At 57.8% G+C, this 13,222-nt stretch overlaps 1 protein-coding gene across 1 annotated transcript; it reads right to left on the minus strand.

Moving 5' to 3' along the window:
* Window positions 1–212: 212 nt before the first annotated feature.
* MEX3A (mex-3 RNA binding family member A) lies at window positions 213–13,182 on the minus strand. The gene is made up of 2 exons (XM_039702145.1): window positions 12,735–13,182; window positions 213–1,427 (listed from the first exon to the last, which is right to left on the minus strand). The coding sequence occupies exons 1-2, from the start codon at window positions 13,180–13,182 to the stop codon at window positions 322–324; spliced, it is 1,554 nt and encodes a 517-aa protein (XP_039558079.1). The 3' UTR covers window positions 213–321.
* Window positions 13,183–13,222: the final 40 nt, after the last annotated feature.

Consider the following 13,222-nt stretch of genomic DNA (forward strand, 5'->3'; position numbering starts at 1 on the left):
GGCTGGAGCGTTGTTCGCCCTTCAAAATTTCTGGCTTTGCTATTCATTTTAATTTTATTATTCACTTATTATTTTTTTAAAAAATAACATACATTGCTTGTAAAATAATTTCTTTTCTTTTCTTCTTTTTCTTCTTCTTCTTCTTCTTTAAATTAATTTATTCTTTCATTCTTTTTTTTTTTGTTCTTCAGATGTCATTATTATTATTATTATTATTATCATTATTATTATTATTATTATCATCATCATTTTTCTCTCACGGACCCCCCCCACTCTCCCTTCCTACCCCCACCCCCCCACAAAACGCCCTGCTCTGTCTCTTTAGGAAAATATTCTAATGGCCTGAGTGGCTGCCGCGTGGCAGACGGGGCACTCGGGATCAGTCCTCTCGCAGATCCTCACGGCGCACTCCATGCAGAACAGGTTGTGGCCGCAGGGCACCAGCGCGGCCGTCACCTCGCTCTCGAAGCACACCATGCACTCGCGGCTGCTGCCCACCGACGTCCGGGCAGCGGCGGGCGTTCCCAGCTTGGAGAAGCCCTGCAGAGGCTCCCCCTGCGAGCGCCGCGGCAGCCCGGACAGGCTGGGCTCCGGGATGGAGGAGGACGGCGAGCGGTGCGAGTTGGGGTGGATGGCGCCGGTGCTGCTGGAGCGCTGCTGCTTCGAGAAGAGCACCGAGACGGGGTTGGTGTTCTCCTGCCCAGCCCACATCGGGGCTCCTGACTCCGGCACCCCGTAGTACAAATCCTGCTTGTTCACACCGTAGTTGGGGAAGAGGTAACCGTAATTGAAGTCGTTTTGGTCGTTCAGCCGGGGGGTCTCATAGACGGGGTCAACAGAGCAGTCGCCGATGCAGCCCAGGCTGTTCTGGCGGAAGGTGGAGAGGGGCTTGCAGCCCGGCGCGGGCGTGTGGACCCGCCAAGCCTCTGAGTAGCGGTTCTCCATGCCGGAGTCGGGGCTGCTGGAGAGGAAGTCGTTCTCGTTGTTGTACTCCAGAATCTTGCCCGTCCTCACGGCGATGTGCGTCTCGATCTCCTCGCGGGCGCGCTCCACGTTGCCCGGCGCGCCGGTGATCTCAAAGACGGGGTCCCGGTCTCGGCTGGGCGTGATGATGTAGGTGTTGGTCTGCTGCTGGATCCGCTTGATGGTGGCTCCCTTGGGGCCCACCACCAGCCCCACCACGCGGTAGGGCACGCGCACGCGGATGGTGACCTGCCCCGGCAGGGTGGGCGCGCTGCCGAAGGTGGTGCCCGCCTTGTTGCGGGAGGCCCTGATCATGGAGAAGTGCTCGGCCGCCGAGATGATCTCCCGCCGGGCCATGGCCACGTCCTCCCGCCGCCCCGTCACCATGAAGACCGGCTCCTCGCCCCGCACCGGGGTCTTGATGTAGGTGTTGGTCTTTGCCCGCAGGGCTTTGATCTTGCAGCCTTGGGAAGAGAGAGAAGAAGGCACAGCAGTTAACCAGGCTGTCCCACGGCTCGCCCGGCTCTGCAGGACACCGGGCTGAGCGGCCACAATCTCCTGTGCCACCTGGCAACCACTGAGCAGGACGTGGAACAAGGGAAAGGCCCTGTCCCCATTAACCCTGAGGGGAAATGCCAGAGGGAGGCCCAACCTCACCATTCCCAGAGACTCCCTCCCTCAGGAGTGCCATGCTCCCTCAGAAGTGCCATCCCCCTCAGGAGTGCCATACTCCCTCATCCCCCAAAACGGGGATCACCATTTTGTGTGCTGCAGCCCACCACACCATCCCCCCCGACTGCTTTCCCTCAGCAATCACCCCTAAGATCTCCCTTCCACCCACCCCAACACCACGGAGTAATGGGGGACCCACCCCAGGTGTCAGTGTCTCTGTGATGTCCCCAGAGCCCCAGGGTGGCCCCCAAGAGAAAATGTCATCCTTGGGCTCTGGGGACAGGGCTGATGCCTGGGGCAGCCTGGAGGACACAGGGGAACAGAGGGATGCTGACCCCACAGCCTGGAGGGCCAATGTGGAAGCCCTTGGCCACCCTGTGCCAGCTCCCAAGGGGAGTCACCTGCCTTGACTCCAGAGGATTTTGGTACTACTGAGGAGGTTTTGGGGGGAACACCGTGAACTTCAGGGGGACAAATCTGGAGGGGAGTTGCAGAGATGCAGCAGTTTGGGCCTCCCCACTGCAGATATGGCAGGACTGCAAATGCCAGCAGAGCTAGCTGGCCAGGGGTAGCAGGAGGCCAGGATGTGCTCTGGGGCTAAAACTGCAAGAAATGGGGCAAGGCTGCCCTCCTGTGGGCCCCAGAGCAGGCTGTGCAAAGACTCCTGCTCCAGGTGCTCAGACCTGCTCCCGAGATCAGTGGCCAAGTGGTGCTTTTGTGCACCAGTATCCACATCCCAGAGCACACCGAGTCCATTCCCCAAATCCTAGAACTGACCAAGCCCATTCCCCCAGCTCCTCACAGCTCAGGAAAAAACAGCTTTCTGCTTTCCCAAAAAGGCCAAAAGACTTTCCAGTGTGTTCTGGCTTCCAAATGATCTTTTGGAGGGTCTTGATCCAGCTGATTGGCTTCAAGTTCCCAGATGACACCAGGATGCCATCAAGAAACTGAGAGATTTTACAGATGTGGCACAGTTCTCTAAACTACTCCTTGCTGCTGTCCTGCCCCTCAGACCCCTGTCTCAAAAAGCCTCACTTGGTGCCCCAAGGCATTTCTGGCACCAAGCTCCAGTGCAGGCTGGGGGTTCCTCTGCAGGAGCTGTGCTCTGAGCTCCGATCCCAAAGGAAAGTTAAAACCTGTGATTCTCCAGTGCAGATGAAGTGAGGTGAGCACTTTGCTGCGGTTTCCCGAGGATTCGGGTGTCTGACAGAACCAGAGGATGAGGACACAGCACTGGAATTTCTGTGAGATCCCCCAGCACCTCCCACCCCACCTTCTCTCCCCAAAAAGACCATCTCCTGTACTTCTTCTGACTACTGACACCAGCAGGGTTTCCCCCACACACTCCCCTGACATCACACTACAACAACGACCCGCAAACGATGCCTCTGCCACCACCAAAGGCAGATTCCTCAGCTCCTGGGCTGGAGCATTCTTATTTACACAGATCCTAATAAACCACAGCACCTCTGAGGCTGCGAGCTCAGGGCTGCCACTCATCCCCAGCGCCCCTGTGAGACACGGGCTGGTGGCACCGGGGTGTTCCCTGGAAAGCAGCACCCCGAAATGTTGGCAAGGACTGCAGCCCACACCTGTGGGGATGGGAACAGCCTGGTGCCACGAGAGCTGGCACAAACGACTCCCAGGGCTCACAGCACCGCGGCAGCCGCGGCATCCAGCGGTGCCCGGCGTGCAGCACGCTCAGCCCAGCCAGCCGTGCTTGTAGAGCTGGCACTGCAGGGGCAGGGCATGGCAGCACAGGGGCACTGGGCACAGACAGGGCACCGCAGGGGCACAGGCATGGCACCACAGGGGCATGGGACATGGGCAGGGCACCGCAGGGACATGGGCACGGCAGCACAGGGGCACGGGGCATGGCACTGCAGGGGCAGGGCAGGGTGCCATAGGGGCATGGGGCATGGGCAGGGCACTACATGGGGCACAGACATGGCACCGCAGGAACATGGGGCATGGGCAGAGCACCACAAGGGTATGGGACATGGGCAGGGCACTGCACAGGCACTGGGCACAGCACCACATGGGCACCAGGCATGGCATGGGCACCAGCACCACACAAGCACTGGGCATGGCACCACACGGGCACTGGGCATGGCACTGCACAAGCACAGGCATGGGACATGGGCAGGGCACTGCAGGGGCACAGACATGGCACCGCAGGAACATGGGGCATGGGCAGAGCACCACAAGGGTATGGGACATGGGCAGGGCACTGCACAGGCACTGGGCACAGCACCACATGGGCACCAGGCATGGCATGGGCACCAGCACCACACAAGCACTGGGCATGGCACCACACAGGCACTGGGCATGGCACTGCACAAGCACAGCACCACGTGGGCACCAGGCACAGCACTGCACTGGCACTGGGCATGGCACCACGCGGGCACCGGGCACAGCCCTGGCCAGCCACAGCCACACACAGCCCCTGGCACAGCCATGAACCCACTGCCCCTCGGAGGGTCTTGGCAGCAGCACGGGACACACGCTGGTAAATCAGAACTTCACTCTCAGCTCCCACTGTGATTTTAACTCCTCAGAGCTGCCTCAGCTCCCGGAGCCTCATTTCCCATTTCTGGAGCAGGAGTAGCTGTCTCCTACCTTGTCCTCCTGCAAAATTTCCTCTGAGCGCTGCTGCACTCAACCCATCTCTGAAACAGGAATGCCAGGGTCCTGGGGAATGGAAATGCCAGGCCTGGCACAAAGAAGGATCTGGGAAAATCCCCAAATCCGAAGCCAATCCACCCCCTGCCAAATCCAGTGTTGCTCATGGGTTACTCCCCGGAGTTTGCACCGTGAGGTAAATTTGTGATGCTTTGTTGAGTAAAGTTTCCAAAGGGCCCATGTGGACCAGTGGTCACCCAGTGGTGTGCTATCAGCTCCCAGGAAACTCAAAGGACAGGAATTCATGGAGCCAGGCACAACTCAACTGTAGGATAAACCCACCCAGGCAAAATCCATAATAAAGGTGCACCCCAAGGAGAGCTGGATAAAACCCTGAGAGGTCACCCGTGCCCTCTGGCAGCCCTGGCAGGGTGGGCTGTCCCTGACCCACCCCTGGCAGACATTTCCCTGCCCCGCTCCTGCGCTGCTCCCTCCCTCTCCAAAGAGGGAGATTCCATCTTAGGAAGATTAACCGAGATGCCACCATTTCCCCGGGGATATCACATGGAAAGACAGGGGTGTTCTCAGCAAGCATCCAGCTGAAAACGCCTCCCCGTGCATCACCCCGGGCTGCGGGAGCTCCGTGGGATTCCGCAGTGACCCGCGCTCTGCCTCTGGAGCGCCAGGCTCGCTCTCCTGTGCAGAAAGGACCTCGGGCAGGCGTGTGGCACGGCTGGCACCCGAGCTGTGGGACAATGCCTGCGTGTGGGGGACAGGGATGTGAGCCCGGCAGGACAGGGAACAACCCCGGAGCCCACAGGGAGGGTCAGGCAGGCAGAGCGGTGACAAAGGACGGGGGGCTCCGTGCTGGGGACAGATGGGAGGGAGCAGTGGCAAGGAATCCACATCAATGAGGGCAGATGTAAGCACGCTACACGAGGGAGTTGGGGATGGAGCAAAGGTGGTGGAAATTGAGGGAGAGGCACACCCTGATCCCTCCAAGGGAGGAGGAGAACGAGGCGTGGGGGAGCAAAGGCAAGGCACCCCAAAAACGGCAAAGGGAAGGTGGGCAAGGAGAGAGCACGGCGAGAGGGAGGGGAAGGAGGATCTGGAACGGACAAAAGGACGCGTGGTGCAGTCGGTGGTGTGAGAAGGGGGGGAGGAGGGAGGGTCTCTGTGCAGGCCTGCAGACGGGAAAGCCAGCTTTGTGGAGACAGACAGATGGGGATCCTGCGCTTAAAAAACTGGAGAAAATCACCTCCTAGGAAATTAGACCAACTCCAGCACGCCCAGCAGCCCTGACCTCCAGCAGCTCTGAACTGGCACAGACAATGGGCAAACCATCAGCAGCCCAAACCCAGAGAACTCCACAACTTCCAGGGGCGCTGCACTGGTTTACATCAGCTAAAACCAGGCTGGGCTCAAATGTGATTTACTCACTTAGTGCCAAGGCTCTGGGCCCATCCCTGACTGCTTTGCACACCAAAAAGGGGCTGAGCCTCCTTTGAGATCACCCTGCTTCTGATGGAGCACAGCTGGATCAGGATGTGGCCCGTGGCATCCCAGCCAGATGGGCAGCACACCCCAGCGTGCTAATTCCAAACAAAATTTGTCCTGCATGGGGTGTTTTTTTGACACTTTCGTGCATAACCGAAATTTGGAAACACCGTGTAACAAAGCGTTTTACTCAGGGGATTATTCAAAGGGGAGGGAGGTGGAAGGGAGGGAATGGCCTGGCAGGTGGTGTCAAAATGAAGCTAAGGGAAGAAAGGGACCTGTGAAAGCAGCACTAATACATAACTTGGTGTATGTTCTCCTCGTTATGGCAGAGCACAGACATCAGTGTGTCGATCCCTGGCAGACCCCTGCCACTCGGATTTTTATATTAAACAGAGAATTAAGCCCTTTCTCATTGTGTTTCCACAGCCTACCTTCTATTACCCTGGGTTTTGTCAATAATGCAGATCCCAAAGCATTTCATGAAGGAGGCTATAAGCTCAGTTCCTCCCCTCACCCTTTTTTCTCTTTAATTTCACTGATTACCAATTGACTCAAAGTAAACGTGTTTGCAAATTACCTGAGTATACATCACAAACATTCCTGCACAGGACCAAGCCCTGGAGGAGTGGAGAGCCTCTGGTGCCCAGACCAGTCAGCTAACTGGAATTAATCCGCAGAGCGGCCATCTCTGGCTGAAAACATAGAAATAAATTGAGTCTAGACATTGCCAAGATGGGTGGTGGGGGTCAGGGGGAGATCTGGATGCACAGCCACCTCCTCTCTCTCTTTCCCCTGCATCAGGGCAACAAATCCATCACAATTAACAGAGAAGGCTCTGGGAGCTTGGTTCACCTCTCCAGCAAAGACAGTTGCTCACAAGGGACACCAGGGTGCTGCATGCCTCTGATCTAGCTGTCGTTTCGTTGGCACGAGCCCATCCCAAACGTTCTCACTCTGAGCAGCCCCAAACCAGTGTGTTTTCACAGGAGCCCAGCAGGGTTTGCCCCAAGGCTCCCAGGAGCTGCTCCATCAGAGGGCAGAGGACGATCAGAGCATGGAAGGGACGTGCCCAGCCCAGCACCACGGTGACAATGCCACCAGGACAGCACAGTGGCACAAGCAGCTGTGGAGCAGCAGATCCCTCAAATAATTTCACTTTGGTGTAAATTCAGAGTTAGACCTGCTGATGACCTTCTCCCGGCTGCTGGGACAAGGCCAGATCCTGCACAGGTATATTCTGCTCCTGATGCAGTCTAGAGGCTCCCTCCTGGCACCAGCTGGCACCTCCAGCCCAGGAGCATGACCCCGACCCTGGAAGCACCAGAGGAGCTGTACCAGCCACAGCAAACAGCTCCGGAGCCAGCCCCGAGGGGGATCTTTTTGTTTGATTGACTGCGTCGTGGTTTTATTTTGGAAAACACGCCCCACAAATCACTCCAGGTCCTGATATTTCTTGCTTTCATCAGATACAAAGTAATCTCTACAGACAAAAGCTTTTTAAGCCCTCTTCTCATTTATGGCAAGGCGCTGCACAGATACAAATTACACCTGCAAATACCCCACGCAGTCCCTTCTGGCACTGCTGGTGGGGTGCAAGAGGGTCTAGGGGCAAATTAAAACTTGATCTTTTTTTCTATTGTAGTCATAAAATTGAAGAGGATCATAAAATAAACAACCCTCAGCTACCTCGGGTAAGGTGGGGCATTCTTTCCCCCGTTAACATGAAAGGCTCGTTGAAAGACAAGCACACAAAGAACTTCACAAATAAACCCTCCTGACGGCCTGTGGGGTAAGGTTTTGCTGCATTGAAAACCCGATGAAAGTGGCGTCAAAAAACACCGAAGGCACACAAAAGGACCACGACCAACCAACTAAACCCCTTGGCACGGCGGGTTTATTGTCCTGATGATGCAAGTTGTGTTTACAAGAAGGGGAAAAACCACCACCCAACGCACGGTGCCAGGAAAACCAGCGACCGCCTTGTTCCAGCGCGGCGGCGATTTTTTTACGCTTTGCCACATTGCGATGAAAGTTGTTTATGAAACAACAACAACAACAACAAAAAATTAAAAAAAAAAAATTAAAAAGGAAAAGGGGGGGAAAAAACCCCCACGGAAACACCCAAGAGAAACAAACCCAGCAGCAAAGGAGGAGCAAAGTTGGGAAGCGATGCGCGGCGTGGGGTGGGTGTGCCCGTGGCACACGCCGGGCAGAGCAGAGCGGGGGAAGCGGGGCACGGCGAGGGGAGGGGGACGAGGGGAGGGGGCTGCCAGACAAAGGCGGGGGCCCCCACCCAATGGCAGCACGCTTGCTTTCCCACTGCCCTAGATTCCGGGCGGCTGAAAAAAAAATTTAAAAAAAATTAAAAAAAGGAAAAGGGGGGGAAAAAACCCCACGGAAACACCCAAGAGAAACAAACCCAGCAGCAAAGGAGGAGCAAAGTTGGGAAGCGATGCGCGGCGTGGGGTGGGTGTGCCCGTGGCACACGCCGGGCAGAGCAGAGCGGGGGAAGCGGGGCACGGCGAGGGGAGGGGGACGAGGGGAGGGGGCTGCCAGACAAAGGCGGGGGCCCCCACCCAATGGCAGCACGCTTGCTTTCCCACTGCCCTAGATTCCGGGCGGCTGCGCTGCGGTTCACTCGGTCAGCGCGGCACCCGGCCCGAGCCGGGAGCGAGCGTGTCTCCCTAGAAAATTCCCTTTGTCTCTCTCTCTCTCTCTCTCTCTGCCAGACCCGTTCCTCCTCCTCCCACCCCCGGTTCAAACGGCACAAAGTCGATCCCGCTCCGCACTTTTCCCCCGGTGTAAATTCAGAGCGATTCTCATTAACACTTTGTAACAACCCGCTGCAATATCTCTTTCCTTTCGGGCCCATCCCGAGCTGCCGGAGCAGAGGTTGCCTTCAGACCATCCAAGATTTCGGTGAAGCAAGGAGAAAAAGAAGATCTGCCCCCCTGGCTGCTCCTCGGATGCTGTACATACATCCACCTCCACAGGGTGGGTGGGGGAGCTGCCATCATTAGACTTCCTCAATGGAAAAGGCTTCCTCGGACTATTTTTAAATGCTGAAGGCATTGGAGCATGTTTGGAGCTACACAAAGAACCCAATCACCTGGGGTTTAGTGGAGCCTCTTGTTATTTGACTTCACCTTGCCAAGAAAGAGCAATTTATGTTAAGATCCTCTCTCGCATAATCTCATTCCTGGTGACAACAGGCTGGTTGGAGCAGGCTGCGAGATGCTGCATCAAAGGGTGTCTGTGAGTACAGGTGACAATGGATGCTATTACCGTGATGAGACCAAGAACCCTTAGAAGGACCAAAATTCCTTAAAGAGTCCAAAAATCCTCATAGGGAAAGTCTTATCTGGGAGTGGGCGCAGCACGAAGCCAAAGCAACCCCACACCTTCTCCTGACACCTGCACACGCCAGACACACAAAGAAGCAGCACCACGTCTCCCCAGCCACAACATCTGGCCCCAGATGTGCCCTTCAGCCTCTCCCCTGACAGCAGCCCAGCTTGTCTGTGGGAGCGGGCACAAAAGTTGGATACAAATCTTGATCTGGGTAATCCACACCCACCTCGGGTCGCTTCTAGGGAAGAACTGCAGCGACTGATGATTTCTGCCCCTTCCTCATTTTACAGCCTGCACAACCAAAACATGATGCCCTTCAGACACTCTCCATTCCTCCCAGCACCACACCTCATCCCTTGATGTCCCACCATCTCCTAAAAAACCTGCTGTGAGCCCCTCCAGTGCTTTGTCTTTCCAATTTCATCGGCGTGGCCGTGAGAGCCAGCACAGCCATGGACAGGCTCTTGCAGGCAGACCCACAACCCGAGCTGGCAGGAGAAACACAAGAGCCACCAAGCACCCTGACGTGCCACGCAGGCCCCGGGGAGCACTGTGTGTGCCATGGCACACACCGAGGAGGTTTGGTCACCCAAACTCAGCACAGCTGCAGTTCACACACATGCCAGGGGAAGGGGGGATGACCTGCAGGAGCCCTGAGTCAGGCAGAATCACCCCTGCCCCTCAGTGCAACAGGAAGACAGGCGTGGAGGTCACGGCTCCACTAGCAGCCGTGCCCAGGGGTCAGAGGCACCAGTCAAAGGGATTCTTGTGACTTCATCCCCTCATTCTTCCTTTTCCAGTTTCCTGCCCTCCAGTTTGCAAAGCAGCCCACCAGCCACCCAGCTCTTTGCCACGGACCCCGGGGCACCACGCGGAGGAGCCAGTCTGGCCAGTTCCCACCTCACCCCCTTTCCACAGCCCCCCACCTCACCCCAGGCAGTCCCCCCCCACCCCTCGAATTCAGCACACAAAGCAGCCCCAGCACAAACTGGAGCAGGGCTTCCAGCAGGCCACTGGCTCCTCGAGGGCACGTTCACAGCTCCTGGGGAAAGCAGGAGCTGCCAAGCTCAGGTTGAGCTCCTGCAGCATCCTTGCTTGGAGTGAAGCCACCCCCCCTGCCACGATTACACCCCTTCACAAACCACCCTTACACACATTCCAACAGAAATACATCGGGCTTGAGCCTTATTTACACTTAAATGCCTTTTCACTCCTTTGGCAAAGCGAGGGGTGGCCTGATAGCAGGTAGAATTCCCTTGGCCAGGTGTGTGCACCAGGGCCCCTCATACCCACACCTGCCTGAGGAACACTTTAATAGACATTTGATGTTATTATAAAATAATCTGAAGGGATAGTGTGTTTCTTCAGAAAATAATAAGTTGAAGAAAAAGCTAAACTCTGTTACCAAAAAAAGCCGTGAAATAATTTTTATTTCATCATTACTTTTTTTTCCCCCCTCCCTTTTTCAAGATGTTTATCACCCTGTTCACAGGTACCCATAAAAACAATTGTTTTCCTAGAAAACCATCTGCAACAGGAGCAGTACTACCGAGGGATGACAATCTGGCATTCTGGCATTCCTGGTCAGGCATCCATGCGAGTCCAGGAATCAATCCCCCTGGGAGCCCCACACCCAGCTCCAGACCCTCTTAATCCGGTTTTCGACACAAAAACAAGGCACGAGAGACAGTGGAGACATTCCTACAGGCCTTTAGAAACAAGTGTGGGCCACGATCTGTGCTGGAGTGTGCTGAAGGAACCCCCAGCACAGGATCCATCCCACCCACCTCCACGGTGGGGCACAGGCTGCACCATCTGCCCCAGCAGCCAAAGGAGCACAGCCACAGCTGCATCCCCCACAGCTCCAGCACACTGACATTTCAGCTTCCCAGATGTGGGAAAACCCTCAGACACGCAAAAAAAAAAAAAAAAAAAAAAAAAAGGTGGAAAAAAAAAATCCAGGTCTGCACGTCGAACTCCATCGCTCTGGACACAACAGGCACGTGCTGCGTTCTGAACACATCGAAACACACCCCCTTCTCCAGCAGCGAGGTCCTGGAAGAAAACAGCCCTGGCACATCTCCCCTTGGTTCCGCCTGCCCAATCCTCTTTCCCAACTTTATTAAACAAAGGGGGCCTGATTCTCCACGGCCTCACACACAGCCCAGCGCAGAGCTGGGGCTGAGCCTGCCCGCGCTGCGCTCCCGGCAAGGTGCAGGGTCAGCATCGGGGCCAGTGGGATCTCCTGGGCCAGACCCTCACCCCTTCCTGCCTCCAGGCCCCCAGCGAGGGGCCCCCATCCCTCTGTGAACGCCAGAGCAAGAGCTGCACCCTCGGCTGCAGACGCCCCGAGTTTTGGGGAGGTCAGCACCCCCGGGCTCCTGCACTTTGCACCCCGGAGAACCGGGACGGGTGCGTGGGAAGCGGACCCTGGCCCCAGGGCTGGGAGCGAGCGGAGCCTCCGCAGGCCCCATTGTTCCAACCGCACGCCCTAGCGTCAGAGATGTCCAGCAAGGAGCCATTTGTGTCCCTCTCCCCGCGGCTTCCCCTTGCCCACCTCAGCCCTTCTCGGGGTGCTGGGGGTCATCACCCCCCGGGTCCCGCCCCAAACCCCCTGCTCTGGGCCCTTCGATCCCAACCCACAGGGGAGCATCTGCCCATGCAGCCGCAGGCTCTGCCCATCGCACTTCCAGAGCGTCAAGTTACTTGTTCAGAGAAAGAAAAAAAAAACGAAAAAAAAAAAAAAGCCCAACACTTAGCCGCACTATTATTATTTTTTTTTCTCTCTGTAGCGACACAAAACTTCTCTCGGCAGCGCCGTGCCCCGACTCCCGCAGTGCCCACGGGAGGCGCGGGGCCCCGCACCGCACACCCGGGAGTGGTGGGGGTGGGCGAGGGGTGACTTAAGAGTGGGTGTGGTATGGAGATATATATATATATATCTACAGATAGATATATACATGTAATTTTTTTTAAAGCCCTCCTCCATTCCACCTCGCTCCGAACGGAGCCGTGAGAACAAAAGCATCACTGTGGCGGCGCGCGGGCAGCGGCTGCGGGGGGCCCACGCGGGACGGCGGGTCCCGCTCCGGGGTCCCCCCGGCTCCGGGGTCCCTCCTCTCCCGGGGGCGGCGGGAGGAGCTCGGCTCCCACCCGCTCCACCGGCCGCTCGGAGCGAGCCCCGGCACCACCACACCCCCTCCGCCCGGCCAACAAAGGGGGACTCCGAGGCGCGGGGCCGGGCTCAGCCTGCACCCCCCGCCCTTCCCCCGCCTTATTCCCAGTTTTTTATTTTTTTTATTTTTTCCTTAAGGAGAGCGCGGTCGCGATCTGCTCTTTGGCAGAACCGGGGAGCGGCGCGCGGGGCTCCGGTGCCGGCAGCCGGACAAGCCCCGGCAGCATTCCCACAGACCCCTCCCCATCCCAAAACCCCCGTGCCGGGAGCGCGGCCACCCGCCCACAGCCCGCCAGCCCCGGGGCTTTGTCCCCGGCGGGACCGAGCGGCCCCGGCCCCGAACAATGGGCGGGAGGGAGCGGCGGGGCCCCCCGGCCGCGGGGGAGTGTCCCGGGGCCGGCGAGCGGCGCCACCGGGGCAGATCGGGGGGTACCGGGGGCCCGGCGCTCACCTTGCCGTCCCACGATCTCGGCCACGTGCTCGGAGCTGGGCACCGGGACGCACTCGGTGGTGTTGGAGCTGCTCTTGAGCCGCAGCTCGGCCTCCTTGTAGAGCGCGCACAACTTGGGCTCCGCCGCCCCGGCGCTGGGCGCCGCCGAGCCCTTCGGGGCCGCCGGGGGCGGCGGCGGCGGCGGCGGCGGCGGCGGCGGGGGCTGCTGCGGCGGCGGCGGCGGCGGGTTATTGTTGTTGTTGTTGCTGTCCTCCACCAGCACCACGGCCGAGGAGGAGGAGGAGGAGGAAGGCTCGCCTAGCCCCAGCAGGCAGAGCTGGTCCAGGGCGAGCTGCAGCGCCCGGTCATCCTCAAGCAGCGCTCTGTCTTTGCCGCTCCCACCGAAACAGCCTAAATCGCCGAAACCCCCGTTCCTTTCCATTATCCCTGGGACTACCAGGCTAGGCATGGCTAACAAAGGCTTGGGAGGGGGCTGGGGGCTGGGGGGG

The sequence above is a fragment of the Passer montanus genome, unplaced genomic scaffold, assembly GCF_014805655.1.
Source record: "Passer montanus isolate IOZ18808 unplaced genomic scaffold, ASM1480565v1 scaffold154, whole genome shotgun sequence".
Lineage (NCBI taxonomy): Eukaryota > Metazoa > Chordata > Aves > Passeriformes > Passeridae > Passer > Passer montanus.

Coding starts and splice junctions, on each gene's coding strand:
- MEX3A (XM_039702145.1), bottom strand. CDS start 13,182: ATGCCTAGCCTGGTAGTCCCAGGGATAATGGAAAGGAACGGGGGTTTC. Junction 1,428..12,734: donor CGAGATCGTGGGACGGCAAG/GTGAGCGCCGGG, acceptor TCTCTTCCCAAG/GCTGCAAGATCAAAGCCCTG.